Source organism: Vipera berus (genome assembly GCF_964194415.1).
Source record: "Vipera berus genome assembly, chromosome: Z".
In the NCBI taxonomy this organism is placed as follows: domain Eukaryota; kingdom Metazoa; phylum Chordata; class Lepidosauria; order Squamata; family Viperidae; genus Vipera; species Vipera berus.
Genome location: NC_138205.1, coordinates 55,507,039 through 55,528,882, shown reverse-complemented (window position 1 = coordinate 55,528,882; position 21,844 = coordinate 55,507,039). Strand labels below are relative to the sequence as shown.

Genomic DNA, 21,844 nt, shown 5'->3' with positions numbered 1-21,844 from the left:
CAGGGGTGGTTGCTAACGCCTGGCTCTGCTCCAAAAATCCCAGAGCAGAGGCACTGCGCAGCTCGGAGCAACCCAGGCTTCGGGGGGGCTCATCCTTCAGCCGCCCAAGCTCTCAGCTCAGGCGGCCCGGAGAGCTCAACCTCTACCTGGGGCCTCACCCCCTCCTCTTCTCCCGAGGAGGGGGCTTCAAATCCATCTAAACAGCTGATCGACGCTGTTTACGATGGAAAAACACAGCTGCGGAGCGGGCAGCCCAAAAACGGCTGTCTTTCAGCGTCGCATCGCCACCGGAAGTCATACTTTTACATTTTTTAAATGAACTTTTAGAATTTAAAATTAGAATCTTTTTCTAAATCTGTGATTAAATCTTTTACATTTTGAACATTTATACACTTTTAAAATTTTAATCCTTAAACTAACTAGCAAAACGAAACATAGTCATGGAAAAAGAGACTGACACTATTGTGACTAGTAAAATATGTTCTATGTATGTGCGTATCTCCATAGAAGACTCAAATTACACATGTACCAAATACAAACTAAATAAATTACTAGAAGAAAAAGTAAAGGGTCTAGAGGCAACTCTAGCACTCTGAAACTACAAAATGAAAAACTCCAACCTAAGCAAGAAGACTATATCGAATTCCTTATTCGTTACCCATAATAAGGAACAAGCAAACAAGAAGAAAACAGAAATCAAGAACAATGCCCTGCTGTCTACTCCAGCTCCTTTGAAACTGAACAATCGATTCCGTAACCTCCCCTGGAAGAAAGCATGGAGACACCTACAAAAAAGACATCATCAAGTATCTGTAAAAAAAGAAGTATCATCAAGTGCTCCTGTGAAAAGAAGAAAAATAGCTTAAACTTTCCTAGGAAACAAAAGGCGTGTGTTGGTGATAGGAGATTCAATTCTCAGGGGAACAGAACCAGCTATCTGTAGATTGGACATTCAATCTAGGGAGATATGTTGTCTCCCTGGAGCAAAAATCAAAGATGTGACTGAGAATCTTACTAAAATAATCAGTCCCACAAATTACTATCCCTTTCTTCTCCTTTATGTAGGGATGAAAGACACAATAATGAACCTGAAAACAATATCGAGAAATTATGAGCAGCTAGGCAAGAAAGTTAAGGAGTTAGAAGCAAAAGTGGTGTTTTCATCTGTATTTCCAACAAAAGGACAACACCCAATGATGGAACAAAATTTTTAGAAATGAATCACTGGCTTAAGAATTGATACCGCCAAGAGAACTTTGGATTCTTAGACCATGTTGTGCATTACCTACATGAAGGGCTTCTGGCAAGGGATGGGCTGCACCTCAAAAGGACCAGGAAGAATGTATTCGAAATGCGACTGATCAGGAGGGTTTTAAACTAAAATTGAGGAGGGTGACCAATCCTTAGGATCTATTCCCAAATATAAACCCCAAGACAATCAAACAACAAGAGTGATGGGAAGGAAGAAAAGTTCCTTCGGTTCTTTTCGCCAGGCTGGTCTCAATCAGTACTGATAAGGAGAGTCAACCTAAGACACTATTTTGTGGTTTACCACAGGACTCAGTACTCCAATGACACCCAATTATCCACTCTCTCATGGTGCCTGGAGGCTGTGAGGGTCTGGACAGGAAACATCAGGTGACTGAACCCTGGCAAGATCAAGTGGCTCTGGGTTCACAGGGCTCTGAGCCTTCATCATCTTTGACTCTGGATAGGTGGCACTATCCCAAACAGATCCAGTCTGCAATTTTTTTTTTGGGGGGGGGAGTTTCACCTGGACTCATGATTCTTGCTTGAGGAGCATGTGGCAGTCATGGATAGGACAGTCTTTGCACAACTTTGTGTTGTGTGCCAGTTGTGGCCTTTCCTGGATCAGGACTCCTTGCACTCTGTCATTCAGTCCCTAGTCATCTCATGGTTGGACTATTGTATAGTGCTGTATTGTCTAGTGGGTTCTGGAGAGCAGGAAGGACGCTGAGACGATGAGTACAGCATGGCAGATCTTTATTCGGTGGAAGTGACTGTACTGGGGAATAGGGGTTACCTGCCCTCCTTTTATACCTGGCCAGGTGAGCAGCTGGCCAATTGGTTTGAACCTGTGTCCCGCTGAAACTGGGTTCCTGCTAAAAGTCCAATGCCCCCTGGTGGTGACTGCTATGAACGTGTGTCTGTGTTCCCTTCACCTGGATACATAACACCCCTTCCCCCTTAAAAGACAAAACAATCCCCTCAAACAACGGTCCCTATTGACGCACATAGTCCGACAGGTACGCAGGTGGCCGATGAACCCGGGATGAACGTCTTAGGGAAACTTCCCCCATGTCTTGGACGGCAGAGTCAGTGTTTGAGTCCTGGTTGACCATTTCCGGTTGACCCACCCCAGAGTCTGACCTTGTGGCAGGGTTGTCGCTGCGGCCCTGGTCATGTTGTTGTCCCGGTCGAACAGGGCTTACTGGCAACAGTACTGGGTCAGAGAGGTCTTCCTCGGGCTCAGGTTCTGTTGTTTGTCGGTGGGGTTGGTAATGATGATTTGAGCTTGATGATGGGTAGTTTTCCAGGTGATCGGTCTGTGGCCATTCAGGAACCTGTTTCCTGACCTGGTCTATGTGCTGTCTGACCTGGCGACCCCCCTCCACCTCTAGTACGTAGAATAAAGGCCCGGTTTTGTCAACCACCACCCCCGGAATCCACAAATGTCCGGACCCATAGTTTCTGGCCCAGACCAAGTCACCAGAGTGTAACTCCCTAGAGGGGTTGGGTTGCTCAGTCTCCGAAGCCACTCTGTTGGGGTGCAGTCTGTCCAATTTGGTGATGAGGTGTCTGCCCCAACGGAGTTCCGCTGGGCTCTTCCCCGTTGCTGTGCAGGGTGTGGTGTGTTGGGATAATAGGAAGTCCGCCAACCTGTGATGCCACTTGCCGACGATGATGCGCCTGAGTGCGTCCTTGGTCGTTCTCACCATGCGCTCTGCTTGTCCGTTAGTCGACGGGTAGAAAGGCGCGGATGTGACTGTCTAATCAGATTCTCTTTCATGAAGGCCTGAAATTCAGCAGCGGTAAATTGAGCCCCATTATCCGATACCAAGATGTCAGGCAGGCCGTGTGTGGCAAAAAGTCTCCTGAGCACTTGGATTGTTCTGGCCCTGGTCATATTGGGGACTGGCACTACCTCCAACCATTTGGAGTGGCTATCTACCGCTAATAGGAAGAGCTGTCCCTGGAATGGGCCCGCGTAGTCTATGTGGACCCTGGACCAGGGTGTGTGTGTGGCCTCCCATTTGTGGACAGGTGCTTGGGGCATCTCAGGTCTGCACCTTTGACAATTGTAACACCCGTTTACCTGCTCTTCTATTGCCTTATCTAGCCCTGGCCACCAAAGGTAACTTCTAGCTAATGCCTTCATTCGCACTATACGAGGGTGCCCCTCATGTAAGGATTTCAGGACTCTATCCCTCAGTGTGTCTGGTATGATGACCCTACTACCCCACAACAGGCATCTATTATGGGCAGACAATTCATGTCTTCTTATGAAATAAGCCTGGAATTCCGGGCCTGGACTCTTATCTTGCCACCCTGTGAATACCCAAGACTGGACCCTGCTCAGGATTTTATCTGATGCAGTTGCTATGTCCCTAGCATGGAGAGGGCATTCTGGAAGCTCTTGGATTGTCAGTATCTGTGCAGCAGGCACCAGATCAGGTTCTGTGTTAGTCAGGGGTAGCCTACTTAACCCATCTGCATGGCCCATTTCTTTCCCTGGTTTGTGAACCAGCTTAAAGGTGTACAATGATAAGAATATGGACCACCTGAGCATCCTTGGGGAGAGAATTTGGGGGGGTTGTTTGTCCATGGTGAATAACCCTAATAGAGGCTCATGATCTGTGAATATAGTGAATTCCCTACCATAAAGTAGTCGTGGAATTTCTTGACCCCAGCCACTATTGCCAGGGCCTCCTTGTCTATCTGGGCATAGTTCATCTCTGCCCCTGACAAGGTTCTGGATTAGTATGCGATGGGCACCTGTTCCCCATTTTCCTCTAGGTGGCTCAGTACTGCGCCCACTCCATAGGGTGAAACATCGCAAGCAATGCAGATGGGCTTTGTTTCTATGAAGTGGGTGACTGTAGACCTGCTTGAAAGTAGGGCCTTTAAGGATTGGAAGCTTTTTTCATGGACATTGGTCCAGCTCCATGCAGCTTTCTTATCTAGGAGCCTGTGCAAAGGCTCAGCTATTGCTGCCTTGTGGGATAAGAAGGAATGGTAGAAGTTGAGCAGCCCAAGGAAGGCTTGCAGTTCAGCCTTGCTCTTGGGAGTGGGGGCCATCTTAATTGCCCTCACTTTGGATTCTGCAGGGTGGATCCCACTGGCATCTATTTTAAACTCCAAAAACTCAGTGGATGCCACCCCAATGCTACATTTGTCCCTTTTTAATTTGAGACCTGCAGCACGTAATCTGCTTAACACTGTCCTCAGTCTTTCAGCCAGTACTTCTTCTGTGTCCCATGCAATGAGGACATCATCAAAATAAGGACATACCCCTTGAATGCCCTTGAAAGTCCACTCCATTACCTCTTGGAAGATGCCTGGTGCTACACTGACACCAAACTGCAGGCTGTTAACCTTGAAGGTTCCCTTGTGTGTTACTATTGTTTGTGCTTCTGCCGTCTCCCTGGTAACCAGCAGCTGGTGGTACGCCTGCGCGAGATCCAGCTTAGCAAAGATGGTGCCGCCTTGGAGGGAAGCGAGAACGTGGCTGACTGTTGGGACCGGGTAAGTGTGCTGGTTAAGGGCCCGATTTAATGTACATTTATAGTAGGTGCAGATCCTGAGCTCCCTGTTAGCTTTGAGAGGGGTGATTATAGGGGTCTCCCACTCTCCCCCTTCTACTGGCTGTAGGACTCCCTGTTCGACTAGTTCGTCTAACTCCCCTTCTATCTTGTGTTTAAGCGTGAAGGGGACTTGCCGGGGTTTAATCCTAATGGGGAGGATGCTGGGGTTTAGTTTAAAAGAGATGGGGCCCCCGGTGTACCTGCCTAGCTTGTTATTGAATACGTCTGCAAATTCTTTGCGGACGGATTCGATGCCGCTTTCCTGGGTCCTATAGATGCCTGAGATCCCTATGCCTAGTGCCTCAAACCAGTCTAGCCCAACTAGACTGGTTCTCCGGCCCTCAACCACAATAATATCCAAGTGCCCTTGGAACTTCTTAAACCGCACTGAAAGGGTGGCCTCCCCCTTGATTTTTACTGGGGTATTTTGGAAATCGGTGAGGATAATGTTTGAGGGCCTCATTTTGACCCACTGCTTGCTCTGGCCGCAAATAAGTTTAAAAGTCTCATACGATATGACTGAGACTGCAGAGCCGGAGTCAAGCTCCATTTTACAGGGAATGCCCTGTAAATGGACGTCCAATTTAATTTTGGGTTTAAGTGGCCGTCGGGCCCCGGTTCGGCAGATGGCCCTCCAGCTTTCAAAAAATCCTATGCTGGTCGGTATCTGGGCCCCAGTACCTTTCTGCGATGCGTCCTCTGGCTGCAGCTCGTGGAGACCCTCTCGGAAACGGCTACGGCAGACCACTGCGATGTGGCCTGATTTTCTGCAGGCCTGACATGTGGCTGATCGAAACTTGCAGTTTGTGTGCACATGGTCTCGGCCACAGCTTACGCATTTCGGGAAGAGAATTGCCTTCCGCTGTTTCTCCTGGCTTCCTCATTGTCCCGGCCTCCTCCAAACCTGGTCGATGCCGGTCTCTTCTGCTTCTCCGCTCCCGCCGTATGCAGCGTCTTCGAGGTGGATGGATCCTCCTGGGCTGCTGGGTCAGGGGGTCGGGACCGCTTGCCACGTGCTGCCAGCCACCTCGTTGGCCAAGATCTTATCCTGAGCATCTTGGAGGGTTAAGTTGGGCCTTGCGAACAACTTCTGTTGCAGGCACTTCTCACGTAGGCTGAACACGAGCCTGTCGCACAGCCTCTCGTCCAGATTGGTGAACTTGCAGAGGTGGGTGGCCTGCCGCAAGGCTGCGATGAACTCCGATGCCGATTCGCCCGGCAGTTGGACCCTCTGGACGAACTGGAACCACCAGGCCAGCTCAGACATTCGTGGGTTGAAATGCCCGTTCAGCTTCTCGGTGAGGTCTTGGAATTTTGTATTTGTATTTTGTATTTTATTAAATTTGTATACCGCCCTTCTCCCGAAGGACTCAGGGCGGTGAACAGGGCATATATAAATAGAAAATACAAAAATTAAAAGAGAATTAAACAATTGCCCAGATAAAAACAGTAACAATATAAAACCCATTAAAAACCCTAACGTCCGACATCAGGCCAGGCCAGCTTGTTCAAATAAATGCGTCTTCAGACCGCGCCGGAAGGAGCGAAGGTCCGGTGCCGTCCGGAGCTCAACCGGCAGTTGGTTCCATAAAGCCGGAGCACCCACAGAGAAGGCCCTCCCACTGGGGGCCACCAGTCGACATTCTCTGACCGGAGGCACCCTGAGGAGGCCCTCTCTGTGGGAACGCACAGGGCGGAGGGAAGTTGACGCTGGCAGCAGGTGGTGCCCGAGGTACTCCGGACCCATGCCATGTAAGGACTTAAAGACCATAACCAAAACCTTGAATCTCACCCGGAAGACAACTGGTAACCAATGCAGCTCGCGGAGCAAAGGTGTAACATGGGAGTACCGGGAAACTCCCAAGACAACTCTCGCGGCTGCATTCTGTACCAGTTGGAGCCTCCAAGTGGTCTTCAAGGGGAGCCCCATGTAAAGAGCATTGCAGTAGTCCAGGCGAGAGGTCACGAGCGCATGAGTGACCATACACAGGGCATCCCGGTCCAGATAGGGCCGCAACTGGCGCACCAGGCGAACCTGGGCGAAAGCCCCCCTAGTCATGGCTACTATATGGTCTTCCAGGTTAAGCCATGAATCTAGGAGGACTCCCAAGTTGCGAGCCCTATCCACGGGGGGTAAAAACTCACCCCCCATAGAAAGAGGTGGAATATTTTGAATGTCCCGGGATGCCGGAATGCACAGCCACTCAGTCTTGTCAGGGTTGAGCTGAAGTCTGTTCCTCCCCATCCAGACCCGAACCGCCTCCAGGCAACGGGACATCACATCGAGGGCATCACTGGGGTGGTTTGGGGTCGAAATGAAAAGCTGGGTATCATCGGCGTACTGATGATACCCAACTCCAAAACCACGAATGATCTCACCCAGCGGTTTCATGTAGATGTTGAACAGGAGAGGCGACAGGACCGACCCCTGAGGAACTCCACAAACGAGAGTCCTTGGGGTCGACCTCTGCCCCCCTGCCAACACCGACTGCGAGCGTCCCAGGAGATAGGAGGAGAACCACTGAAGAACTGTGCCTCCCACTCCCAATCCCCTGAGACGCCTCAGCAGGATACCATGGTCGATGGTATCGAAAGCCGCCGAGAGGTCTAATAGGACAAGGACAGAGGAATGTCCTCTGTTCCGGGCCCTCCAGAGATCATTCACCAGAGCGACCAATGCCGTCTCCGTGCTGTACCTGGGCCTGAAACCCGATTGGGACGGGTCTAGATAATCCGCTTCATCCAGAACCAGGGGGAGCTGATGCGCCACCACACTCTCAACAACCTTCGCAAGAAAGCGAAGGTTGGAGACCGGACGAAAGTTATTCAACACAGCTGGGTCCAGGGCAGGCTTCTTGAGGAGAGGTCTCACCACCGCCTCCTTCAAGACGGCGGGGAAATTACCCTCACTCAAAGAAGCAGATATAACTGCCTGGAACCAGCCTCGTGTCCTCTCCCGAGCTGCATAGACCAGCCAAGAAGGGCACGGGTCCAATAAACATGTGGTGGAGCTCAACCTCCCCATAATCCTGTCTACTTCCTCAGGGGTCACAGAATCAAACTCCTCCCAAATAGCATTGACAAGACCGCCCGTGTCCTGATCGTCGGACTCTGCCCAGTTGGAGTCCAGACCGGTCCGAATCCGAGCGATTTTATCCAACAGATGTTGACCAAACTCCTCGGCACGGCCCTGCAAGGGTTCCTCCCTCACCTCCTGATTAAGGAGGGAGCGGGTCACCCTAAACAGGGCGGCCGGGCGATTATCTGCGGGCCCGCTTATGCAGAGCAGGGTCACTGCTTTCAGGCCATCTTCGGTGATCTGGTTTGCCCGGAGGAAATTTTCGACCTGTCCCAGGTGAGAGTCCCACCGTTCGGGGTGACGGATGTCGAATTCTCGGGGCTGTCCAATCTGTGCCATCTCTGCGTCCGGCTTCCGTGAATCCTGCTCCACCGATGTGGCCGCTAGCGTGGTCGAGGGGGGGGAAGATGCCTCTTTCCTCCAGCAAGCGATGCCGTCCCCTAGTGACTTTCAGCTCTTACGGTGAAGCAGGATCCCACCTTCGTTGCCACTATTGTGTAGTGGGTTCTGGAGAGCAGGAAGGACGCTGAGACGATGAGTACAGCATGGCAGATCTTTATTCGGTGGAAGTGACTGTAGTGGGGAATAGGGGGTACCTGCCCTCCTTTTATACCTGGCCAGGTGAGCAGCCGGCCAATCGATTTGAATCTCTGTTTCCCGTCGAAACTGGGTTCCTGCCAAAAGTCCAACGCCCCCTGGTGGTGACTGCTATGAACGTGTGTCTGCGTTTCCTTCACCTGGATACATAACATGCTGTACATGAGGCTGTCCTTGAAGAGTGTTCAGAAGCTACAGCTGGTGCAGAACTTGGCAGCAGAGGCAATTTTGGGGCCTCAAAAAATGGCCCCTGTAACATTACTGCTCCACGAGCTGCATTGTTAACTGGTCTGCTTCCAGGTGCAATTCAAGGTATTAGTAACCTCAAGTAACCTGGAGCTATAAAATGAAAGGTATTAGTAATCACCTTTAAAGCCCTTCATTTTATAGCTCCAGGTTACTTGAGGAACTGTTTCACCCCACTGAGATTTGCACGTCCCACTGGCGTCAGCAGAGGTGGCATGCTGCAGGCCCCATCAGCCCGATTATTCCGGCTGGAAGGGTCCAGGAGCAGGGGATTCTCTTCGGTTTCTCCTGCCCTATGGAACTCCTTGCCCTCTCAACCCTATTCTTTTGTAAGGGCCTAAACACCTGGCTCTGCTAATTGGCCTGGGCCCCAATGAGGGAACAGTACAGTGTTTGATCAAGTAACAACAGATCCCATCTCCCCCATTCTGCCCCCGAATTCCCTACATGTCCTTGAGTTTAATCTCTGGTTTTAATTTATTCAGGTGGGATGAAACTCATGACTGGAATGTACTGATGGAAGGATATAATAAACTATTCAAAAGAAACAGACCTAAAAAAAAGAAGAGGTGGAGTTGCACTGTATATCAAAGATTACTGTACCCCCACGGAAATGCACAAAACCAAGGACGAAAACCTCCTAGAATATATATAGATCAATATAAAAGGGGGAATATTACATTGCTATAGGCATATACTACAGGCCACCCAACCAAGCAGAAGAAATAGAGGAACCTTATGCTAACCAGTTAACAAATGTATGTAGAAAATACATAATAGTAATGGGGACTACCTACTAACAACTTTGCCATACAAAAGGTACTAAAGGGACAACTATACTGAACTTAATTCTTACTAATAGAGAAGAAGTGAACAAGGGAATTGAAGTGGCCAGAACTTTGGGCAAGAGTGACCATGTCATATTGGAATTCAATATAATGCAAATACAAACAATAGAACATAATCCAGCCAATGTCTTAAACTTTAAGAGAGTTGATTTTAACAAACTCAGAATCTACAGTGAGTCCAGAAAACTATAGACTAATCAGCCTGACATCAATACCTGGGAAAAATAAGCAGTGCATTTGGATCTGTAAATGAACAAGATGATTACTAGAAGCCAGCATGGATTTGTCAAAAACAAATCATAGCAGAAAAACCATATTGCCTTCTCTGACAAAGTGGACTAGCAAAATGTTCTGGAGAGTTTACTTAGACTTCAGTAAGGCAAAGGGAGAAGGATACACAGTACCACCACCAGATGGATTTGCAATTGGCTGACAAACGACAGTCAGCATGTCCTAAATCTAACTTCATCTACATGGAGGAAAGCATGCAGTGGGGTACCTCAAGGTTCTTTCTTAGGCCAAGTACTCTTCAACATCTTCATAAGTGATCTAGATCAGGAGTCCCCAACACTCAGGCTGGGGCCGACTACTGGGCCTTGAGCTTTCGGTACTGGGCCACACAAGTGGTGGGAAAGTGCATGTGCATGCGCTCCATTTGCATGAATGGTGGATGCACATGTCTGTTGCTCATGCAAGTGGAGTTGTGTGCATATGTGCATGTGCCTACTGCACATGTGGAACCATCCTCTCCTCCCTCCTGCTCGTCTGCAAAGATGAAAAGGCTGGGGAACTTTGATCTAGATGAGGGGATAGAAGGGGAACTCATTAAATTTGAAGACAACACCAAGTTGGGGGGAACATCTAATAATTTAGAAAATAGATTCAAGATCCAGAAGGATCTTGGTAGACTTGAACACTGGGCTCTATTCAAGAAATGCAATTCAGTGATGAGAAAAATAAGGTTCTGTGTGCACAAGTATTAGGCAAGTGAGTATTTTTGGCCATATCATCATTTTCATGTGTATTTTCCACCTCCAAGCTGTATAAACTTGAATGCTTAGTGGATATAAGCATATTAGGTGGTGTGTATTTGTGTAATAAGGGAGGGTAGGGCCTAAGGAAATCAACACCCTATATCAAGGTGTGTATAATTATTAGGCAGCTTCTTTTCCTCAGGCAAAATGGGCCAAAAGAGATTTAACTGACTCTGAAAAGTCAAAAATTGTAAAAAGACTTTCAGAGGGATGCAGCACTCTTGAAATTGTTAAGATATTGGGGAGTGATCACAGAACCATCAAACATTTTGTTGCAAATAGTCAACAGAGTCGCAAAAAACATGTTGAGGAAAAAAAAGATACACATTAACTGCCAAAGAGTTGAGAAGAATCAAACGTGAAGCTACCAGGAACCCATTATCCTCCAGTACTATCATATTCCAGAACTGCAACCTACCTGGGATGCACAGAAGTACAAGGTGCTCAGAGACATGGCCAAGGTAAGGAAGGCTGAAACGTAACCACCACTGAATGAGGCACATAAGTTGAAATGGGAAGACTGGGCCAAGAAATACCTGAAGACAGATTTTTCAAAGGTTTTATGGACCCTTGACGGACCAGATGGATGGACCCATGGGTGGCTCAGTAACCGTCACAGAGCACTTTGATTCAGATGCCAGCAATGTAGAGGTGGGGTACTGGTATGGGCTAGTTGGACCTTTTCGGGTTGAAGATGGACTCAAAATCAACTCCCAAACCTACTGCCAGTTTTTAGAAGACTTTCTTCCAGCAGTGGTACAGCCAGTAAAGGCCTTAAAGATGAAAGAATGACATAGTCCTCTTCCTCATCTGACCTAAACCTTATTGAGAACTTGTGGGATCTTCTTAAATGGGAGATTTACAATGAAGGAAAATAGTACACCTCTTTGAACAGTGTGTAGGAGGCTGTGGTTGCTGCTGCACAAAACGTTGATTATCAACAGATCAAGGAACTGACAGACTCCATGAATGAAAGGGTTATGACTGTTATTGAAAAGAAGGGTGGCTATGCTGGTCACTGATTTGTTTGAAATGTCAGAAATGTTTATTTGTACATTCTGAGTTTGTTATTCTCACTTTAGCAGATGCAAATAAACAAATGAGATGGGCAAGTTTTCATTTTTCATTTAGCTGAATGATCATTCTGCCCACTAGTAGTTGCCCAATAATTGTGCACACATATTCTCCTGGGAAGGCCAAAACCTTTTATTTTCTTAAATATTCAGATTTGAGGTTTATTAACATTTTGGATTGACTGACAGCATTGTAGTTGTTCAATAAGAAAATTAATCCTCCAAAATACAACTTGCCTAATAATTGTGTGCCCAGTGTACAAGCAAGAATAACTAAATGCACACATATAGTATATGTAGTACCTGGCCCAACAGTAGAAACTGTGAGAAGGATCTAGATGTCCTAGTAGATCACAATTTAAATATGAGCCAGCAAGGTGCTGCAACTGCCAAAAAAGCTAATGAAGTCCTAGGTTGCATCAACACAGGGATATCACTTGAAGTGATAATACTGGTTTACACTGCACTGGTGAAACCACACTTGGAATACTGTGTCCAGTTCTGGCTTACCCTGATACAAAAAAGATATTGAGACCATAGAAAGAGTACAGAAAAGTAACCAAGATGATAAAGGATCCACAAGGTGAACAATATGATGAACAATTGATGGAACTGGATATATGTAGTCTAATGAATGGAAGGATTAGGGATGATATGATAGTGGTCTTCCAATATTTGAGGTGTGTCACAGAGAAGAGATCAATCTACTGTATTGTCCAAAGCACCTGAAGAAGGACAAGTAACAGATGGAAAATTAAAGAGATCCAACCTCTAACTAAGGATATTTTTTTCAACAATGAGAATACCTAATCAATGGAACAGCTTACCTCTGGAAGTTGTGGATGCTCCATTTATTTATTTATTTATTTATTTATTAGTTTTTATAAACCGCCCTTCTCCCGAGGGACTCGGGGCGGTGTACAGAGGAAGGAAGGTATACAGACCGAACAATAAAATAATAAGAAACACTAATGAACACAAACTGGGACCCCAATTAACGTTATCATGCCAGGCCAGCCTGCTGGAATAGGAGGTTTTCAAAAGACTATATAAGTATTTGTCTGGAATGGTATAGGGTCTCCTGCCTGAGGAGGGAATTGGACTAGAAGGCTTTCAATGTCCCTTCCATCCCTATTATTCTATGTTCTAATTAGACCTGAATGAGTTCTACATCAAGACATATCAAGCTTCAATATGTTAAAAGAATCCTGATGCCTGTCTACAAATGCAATCCCATAATCAAAAATTTCCAGATATTAAGTTTCATGGCAGAGTAAACACCACAAAATCAGCAAATAAAATAAAAATAATGCCTATCAGAATATACAGGTACAGGTAGTCCTCACTATATAACTCCTCTGTTCAGTAACCATTCAAAGTTATGACAGCACTGAAAAAGTAACTTTATAATCAGTTTTACACAACCATCAATTTTTATGACTGTTGCAGCATCCCAAGGTCATTTGATCATCTACATGCTTCAAAGCCACCTTCCAGTAAGCAGTCAATGGAGAACCTGGCAGTAAAATTGCAAGTTACAATACCTGATTTAATGACTGTGGCAGATTGTAAGTCTATTGGGGTCACACATCTTGCTTAACAACTGTGTCACTTGGTAATAGATTTGCCAATCCCAACTGTAGTTGTTAAATGAGGACTATCTGCAACAAGAGTTGATCCCATTCCAATAACACAGTAGAACGCTTGGGCCTAAACAGAGCCTATTACACTGGTCTACAAGGAGAAAGCCTCGGAAATGAAAGTAGCTCAATTTTACCAGAATTGGGTCCCTAATAAAGAAAAAGTAAGACCTGTGTATTAATTGGCTCATTTCCAAGATATAGCTTCAGTGAAAATTTCATCAAAATAATTCAAAATTATGAGCGGGATGTGCGATTATGCTTCATAACTTTTCTGCAAACTGTGATATAGCAATGAGAATGGTGCCACACCAATCATTATAAAATTATCTTTTTATTGATACCAATAACATAACTTTCCATTCATTTGATTTTTCATGTAACATTTTCATGCTTTTTGCATGAAAAACTGACAAGTTTTAACATCAGATTAAATGACAAGATTCCATCTTTATTTGGTATCTAAGCACATTGCTAAGCACATTGATTCGTGCTTTAAATTGTAAGCTGCCCTGAGTCTTCGGAGAAGGGCGGGATATAAATGGGATTAAAATAAATAAATAAAATAAAATAAACTGCGCTTTTTGGTTTTTCTCTTAGTGAACTGCAGTAGAATCATCACTGGGGAGATTCCAGCAGTGAGGGACTCCATCTCCCTTGGTATTTTTTCTCCATGCCTGTAATATACTGGTGGAATCTCTCCCCATGATCATCACTCACTGCCCCAAAGTTCAAAGGAAAATAGTCTAAATGTGAGTGTAAGAAATAAATTCTGTGACATATTTGCACCAAGTGCTTTATAGGACCTAAGTACATTTTCCGTTTTTTTTCCATAGTCATCTGCCTTGCTGTTCCCGAGAAACTCTGTTGCCACGGACTTGAAGGCTTCCCATGCCTTCTTTTCCTTGCCACAGAACAATCAAATTTGTCATCTCAGAGAAGTTCTTGAATCTGTGGACTGACAAAAAGACGCCTTCAGTGATTTTGGCTTCATTAAGTCTTAGAAACTTTTCATAGATATTGGAAACCTAGTTTTGTTTTGTCCATAGCCTTTACAAAGTTCTGAGGTGCTGACACCACTCTGCAAGAGCTTCCACTGTTGTAATCTGGAGTCCAGTAGCTCTGCCTTACTGTTAGGCAATTCCAAATCCCTGACCAGGTCATTTAATTCGCCCTGTGAAATTAGATGTGGTTCAGGAGGAGCATACGGTGGGCTGAAATTTGGGTCTGCTAACATTGACGGCCGTGGATCAGCTGCATCCTGCTCATCATGAATCTAGAGGGGACGTTCCTCTGTCCTAGTCCTATTAGACCTCTCAGCGGCTTTTGATACCATCAACCATGGTATCCTACTGCGGCGTCTCAGGGGGTTGGAAGTGGGAGGCACTGTTTTACAGTGGTTCTCCTCCTATCTCCTGGGCCGCAGTCGGTGTTGACGGGAGGGCAGAGGTCTGCCCCGAGGTCTCTCGTTTGTGGAGTTCCTCAGGGTTCGGTCCTCTCTCCCCTCCAGTTCAACATCTATATGAAGCCGCTGGGCAAGCTCATTCGTGGTTTTGGGGTGGGGTATCATCAGTATGCTGATGATACCCAACTTTTTCTTTCCACCCCGAACCAACCCAGTGATGCCCTCGACGTGATGTCCCGTTGCCTGGAGGCGGTCCAGGTTTGGATGGGGAGAAACAGGCTTCGTCTCAACCCTGCCAAGACTGAGTGGCTGTACGTACCGGCATCTCGGGTTAACCAGTTTGTTCCATCATTAAGAATGGGGGGGTGAGGTGTTACCCCGTGTTGATAGGGCTCGCAACTTGGGTGTCCTCCTGGACTCACGGCTCAACTTTGAAGATCATATAGGAGGATCATATAGGAGCCGTGACCAGGGGGGCTTTTGCCCAGGCTCGCCTGGTGTGCCAGTTGCAGCCCTATCTGGACCGAGATGCCCTACGCACAGTCACCCATGCTCTCGTGACCTCCTGGTTAGACTACTGCAACGCTCTCTACATGGGGCTGCCCTTGAGGACCACTCGGAGGCTTCAACTGGTGCAGAATGCAGCTGCGCCGGTTGCGATGGGAGTTCCCCGATACTCCCGTGTAGCATTGGCTTCCGGTTGCCTTCCGAGTGAGATTCAAGGTGCTGGTGACGACCTATAAAGCCCTAAATGGCTTGGGTCCGGATTATCTGAGGGAACACCTGCTGCCAGCATCAACTTCCCATCGTCCTGTGCGCTCCCACAGGGAGGGTCTTCTTAGGGTACCGCCAGTAAAGGATTGCCGGCAGGTGACTCCCAGAGAGAGGGCCTTCTCTGTGTGTGCGCCTGCCCTCTGGAACCAACTTCTGATGGAACTTAGGACTGCCTCCGACCTCCACTCATTCCGCCGGGACCTGAAAACTTGGCTCTTTGAGCTGTCGGGCCTAGACTGAGGGGTTTTAATGTTTTAACTTTTTAAATTTTGGGCCCTAAATTTAATTAATTGTTTTAACTGTTTTAATTTTTTTAACTTTTGTATGGTATGATTTTAATTGCCCTGTAAACTGCCCTGAGTCCTACGGGAATAGGGCGGTATATAAGTTAAATAAATAATAATAATAATAATTCTGGTGGGTCTGGAATTGGCAAATCCTCAACAGGGAGTACAGGACAGTGCAGGTGGAATGTTTGCATATTTCATAGTCCACTTTTTTTCTTGAGATCCCTCTTGCAATTGGGAGAACTGTGCAAAAATAGCAATCGCTACTATGATTGGTAGGTTTCCTCCAACCTACCAATCATAGTAGCAATTGCTATTTTTGAGATGCAAATGTAACCTTACCACAAATGTAGCAGAGGTTATCTGTGTGCTTTACAGTTTCAAGGCAACTTGGCTTCTGAGGGAAAATATCCTGCAACTGTTCCTTGGAAATGTTAGGCAATGACATTTTCACAAGCCACCAGATGTAACTGTATGATGCGCAGATCTGACCAAGAGAAATGTATCTTGCAATTAAAGAATAAATTAGTTAGGTAATAATCTTTAGTCTCAAAGTGAAGACAAATTTATACACTTCCATGTGGTACCATTTTCATTGTTCTACCTACTTTGTTGAGAAGTTATGAGGCATCATGATCATTAGACACCTCCCTCCCTTTTAGGCAAATATACTTGCCTAGGTATAAATCTTTATTGTGAAATATCTTGAAAACTTCAGCTAACCAGCACCTTTATCACCTGCTTTCTAATTCATCTAATCAAAATATTTAAGAATTAACACATTTTATCTTGGAGGGCGTTAATTTCCCAGAACAGTTCTGATAATGTAATGTCCAAAGTGCTCTCCACAGTTTCATTCTCTCCCTGAGGTTACTGCTTAGGCCAGGGGTCAGCAACCTGAAACAGTGAAAGAGGCACTCGGAACCGGTTCCCTCACAAAAGGAAAAACTGGGAGCCGCAAAAAATGTGTGCACATGCGCGTACATACGTACATGCGCATAACAGGATTTGACTGAAGAGTGGAGCCAAGGCGAGATATGCACCTACCCTGCATATTTGAATTGATTGGTTGAACTTTTTTAGTCCCACTTTTTTGGGGGGGGACTGCACATGGCAGAGGACTCCGGAGCCGCAGGTTGCAGACCTGTGGCTTAGGCAGTCTATAAGAGGCATACTATTCTATTGTCAAATATTGAAGTGTTTTAAGCAAAGATTTACTGTTTTTAATTGTTTTAGATGGATTCCTGTATCTCTAACATGTAATTTTACATCGGAGTGTGCAAAGAAATCTCAACATTGATGATTAAAAAAAAATGTTTAGAACAGGCATGTCAAACTCACGATGTCATGTGACATCACACGACATATCGGGACTTTTCCCCCATTCTCAGCAATGGGGTGGGCGCAGTTTCGGCATGATGCATCCGGCATGTGGGCTGGCAGTTTGACATGCCTGGTTTAGAAAATTCTTATGGCAATGCATGCATACACACACATTCATATATACAGAAGTTTAGAATAACCAATTACAATATGTTGATTGAACTGATAATAAACACAATTTATATTTAGATAACAGCAACCAGTTTAAAAAATAAGTTGTTTTCAAGCTTATGAGCATTTTTAATGTATCAGTATAAGTATGTGATCTATTCTCCATACAAGTCTACACAACTAAGGAGAATCCAATTAAACAAATGAATTTAAAACATTATACATGTTTGTTTATTGAGGAAAATTATCCAAAACTATCAGTGATGCCAAATGTATGTGAAACTCTAGAATTATCAGCACATTTGAAGGGAAAATTAATCAAGTGTTTCAACTGAGAAAATAATCAAATCCTGTGGGACACTAGTTACTGAAAGCAACAGGTCACATACTTTTGCTATACACAAATATGTAGCTATAGATAAATTTCCTCAATAATTTTTTTTAACTAATTTATTCAATTTGGTTCTTTTTATCAAGTTTAAGGTCCTGTGTGATCACAATTTAGGTCATATTTATGCAGGAATATTGGAATTTTAAAAGAGTTCACAATTTTAAACTATATTTTTCAGCATGAAGAGATGTTTTACTTCTCACATCTTTTACTTTTTCACACAATTATTTCTTTACCTAATCCACCATTCTTCAATTCTGCTAAACACAGAACATAATATTTCTTTTTCAGCTCAATTAGAGCACTTGGACTTTAAGTAGCATGTTGAGATCACATTCTTACTTTGGCAATATCCAAGACAAAAAATATTTAATTGAAAAATATCCATCTATTTAATAGTTTTTCCCTACTACATTAAAATGATAGCTTGAGACAACTTTTAAATGATTTGTGGGGGATCTCAGGTTTTCAAGGGCCACGTATGGCTCCTAGGACTTAATTGTACACACTTGTTCTAAACAACAGATATTGCAAACTGACAAGGGGGAACTTTTAACCTTTATGTCACATCTGTTAACTCCCCAGAAAAACAGAATAATATTAAGACTATCCTTTCATTCTTAAAATTTCAACAGCAACCCACAATTCTCTGTAACCCAGTGGGCAGAAAGGAGGAGAAAAAGAGGAAAAAAGCAATCAATACTATTAGCAGAGGGAGTTCCCATCTCTCATGTATTCATTCATATACATGCACAACCTAGTTCTCCATCTATATCTCAACATAGTTGTGTTGTTATTCACGCAATTTAATATTGCATGCACAGACATGTTTACTAAGTGATTTTCTAATAACCTGAGTAGACAATGTTAAATTGATGAACTCAATTGTATAGAAATTAATTTTAATGAATTTCATTTAACACATTCAGTTTGATGAGAATGATTGGTATATAGCTTATTGTAATTTAAGCAAAACTGATTTGTCAAACATACAGGTATAAGAATGATTCTTTTTTTGAAAGAGGAGACAAAACAGGATTTTGATTCTGAATTTTATTTTTAGCAGGATGCATTACTAATGGAAGATGTCACCATAAGAAGATAATATCCATGTTCCTCACCTGAAATAGAAGCTAGATATATATTAATGACATGTCACTATCAAAACTGTAAGACATTACCCACCCTCATGGAGGATAGAAAGATAATAATATTAGGTTTTTGTTATGTGCTATTGAGTAAGAAATTATACAAATTTAAGGTATAAATATGAAGAACTGGTATATAATCTGAATTTAAAGTTCTTAAATCAGGTTAAAAGTTGTCAATTTTAATAATTAGGTCTATCAGAATCATCATGTTCCAATGTCCTGAGGGAAAGAAGTAAACAAATTTATGGCATTCAACCAACATTTATTCAAAAGTACAACTACTAGAATATTTACCATAGATAATGCTTGCTAAATAACCTATCATCTTAAAGCTTTATATGTAGTTGACTTATGACAATTCATTTTGTAATTGTTTGAAGTTATGATAGCACTGAAAAAAGTGATCTATGATCAGTCCTTGCGCTTATCACTGTCACAATGCCACCACAGCCACTTGATCGTGATTCAGGTGCTTGGCAACCATCACACATTTATGACTGTTGCAGTGCCTTGTGGCAATCTATAATTGCCATTTGCAACCTGCTAGCTGGGTTCCCACCAGCAAAGTGAATGGGGAAGCCAGAAGACAAGGTCACAATTTGTGGTCACATGATCTCTCACTTAACAACCAAGGTGATTTGCTGACCATGGCAAGACCATAGCAAAAAAGACTGTAAAATCAGGGGCAGTCATGTGATGCCTCACTTTATGACATACAGCTTAACAATGAATTTTCTGATCCCCATTGTGGTCCTAATAGCTTTTTTCTAGGTAGAATTTTGAAGTTAATAAGTATGACTTTTATACTTTTGTTTTAAAAAATTCAATTTTAAACACTTAAAGCTTACTTCTAAGTTGAAAAAAAATGAACTTAGACTTCTACAAAGCATGCAGATAATCTAGCATTAAATTTCATCTCACAAAAGGCTGATAAAGTATATTTGTAATTTCTAAAAAATAGCAATGCAACTACAAATTGCCAAAGGAAACATAAGAATAATACAATTATCAATGCAAATAGCAGGGAGAGAAGTTTGAAAACATGTTCCCCCATTTTGGGGGAAGTTGGCAAAGCCTTAAACTTAATCCCACTGAATTCACCGGGACAGTTCTGACGGGTCATGTACAAATTGCAGTGAGAGTTCCATCAGATTAAAAAAATGCATCAATATTAGAAAGAAAGAGATCTGTTAATGTCAAGTTTGATATTAAGTCCCAAAGAATATGTGATATTTGATAACAAAACAAATGCTTCGCCCAACATTTTTTCCACAGTAAATGTATGCGCTTTACTGTTTAATACTTCAGAAGAGTTAAAGCCACCTATTATGAGAAAGCTGAAGTATCTTATGATCTAAACACATTCTGTGAGGAAAAGCAAACATAGTGAAGAATATTAACTAGGGGGAAAAAAGCTGGGGAAAAGAACTACCACAATAAATCACGCACTTCCAATGTTTGTTCTTTCTCTGACAGGATTTCTTTTTGGAATCGTAAGAAATCTGATAACATCCGATTTAGTTGTTTTCTATCATCAATTTCAGCTGCCAACCTGCCATTGTAATCCGCCAGCAACATACATGCATCATCTACCATCTTGGAAAGCTGTTCTCCTGATTCTTTGTCTGCAAAGTGAGCAAAAATGTATTTAAAATTCACATTATAAATTATCCAATTAAGTATAATATTCTGATACTACAATTATAACATAGTTTGCCTAACCTGTGATTCTGTTAAGCAAAGTTGCATCTTGAACCTCTAGAGGTATTGAGGCTATCCTCTGATGAACTGCTGCATCTCCAGAGGTTGCATTTTCTAATTCTTGTAATGCTCTTATAAGATCCATCGTCTATAAAAATGTGTAAGTTTGAAAAATTACAAAATAACATATTACAAAATAATAATAGAGCTGAGAAAAATTGCAATAAAGTTATTCTTAATTCAACTGAGAACAGAACCAGAGTATTCCTATTCAGAATACCAACCAACCATGGTTTTTCCAGGATATTTCATTACATTCTCACTCTATACCAGTTTCTTTTCCCTTTCTGGAATTTTCCCCAGTCCACTGCTACTGTGGCTTCTGTATGTGTGGTACTTTTTAAAAAATTCACAAAAGCTGACTTTTCAATTAATTATAGAATTTCCAAGGATTTTTTTCCCCTCACTCTTTCTGTACTTGTATTAAACTTGGGATCTTTGGCCTTTCTGTCAATGTGTGATACAGTTTTGACAACAGAACTCTAGTGGAATGTAGACCAATTCCTAGTACATATGCAGGCCCACATTAAAATATCATACAGAATCTCTGGAATTAATTTATTATATGAGCCCTATGATTTGGGGAATAGAAGTTGACAAAAGTCCCTGCTCTAACTTGATTTTTATTTCATACGCAGTTTAAAAGATTCTGAATACAATTAAGTTCTTAATACAGGTGGAAAGTAATTTAAAAAAGCGAATGAATGAACAAATGAATGTATTATATATTTGACTTTTTGCCTAAAGATGAAAAACATTTCTCATAAACATTTATGTTTAAATGCTTGGATATTAAGTGAAAACAGAAAGTGGTATCTATCGATAAAATGAGAACACTTTATTGAGTGAACACTCCTCCCTGCCTCCCCTATTGAGATTGATTTCTCTATGCACCAATCACGCAGATGACAAATTCACAGCAAGTTCAGTTATTCATTATTGTGTTTTCCCGAAAGTAAACCCGCCCCAAAAGTAAGCCCCAGCTGATTTTCAGGGGGTAGGCCTAATATAAGCCCTCCCCCTGAAACTAAGTCTTACTTAAGGTCTGCACAGATGGGCTGCCTGTGTTGAGGCAAATCCGATGGGGGAGGGGGGATCTGACCCACGGTACAGGTGTACTGGTTCCTTACTGCCGCCCGGCTTGTTCCACGGCCTCATGGCAGCGGCACTGGGTGCAACGCATGAGGTGGCAAATGGCTGGTTTTGGCACAACGTACTATTTGCCGCCGGCCGTAGCC

General features: G+C 43.7%; 1 protein-coding gene across 1 annotated transcript in view; it reads right to left on the bottom strand.

Annotated features, from left to right (window-relative positions):
- RPRD1A (regulation of nuclear pre-mRNA domain containing 1A) overlaps positions 1 to 21,844 on the bottom strand; it is a 131,325-nt gene that overhangs the window by 62,282 nt on the left and 47,199 nt on the right. Inside the window, exons 5-6 of the mRNA XM_081344822.1 lie at positions 20,568 to 20,694; positions 20,295 to 20,470 (exon numbers count right to left, since the gene is read on the bottom strand). Coding sequence (XP_081200948.1) covers positions 20,295 to 20,470; positions 20,568 to 20,694 — 303 coding nt within the window. The remainder of the gene's footprint in view (positions 1 to 20,294; positions 20,471 to 20,567; positions 20,695 to 21,844) is intronic.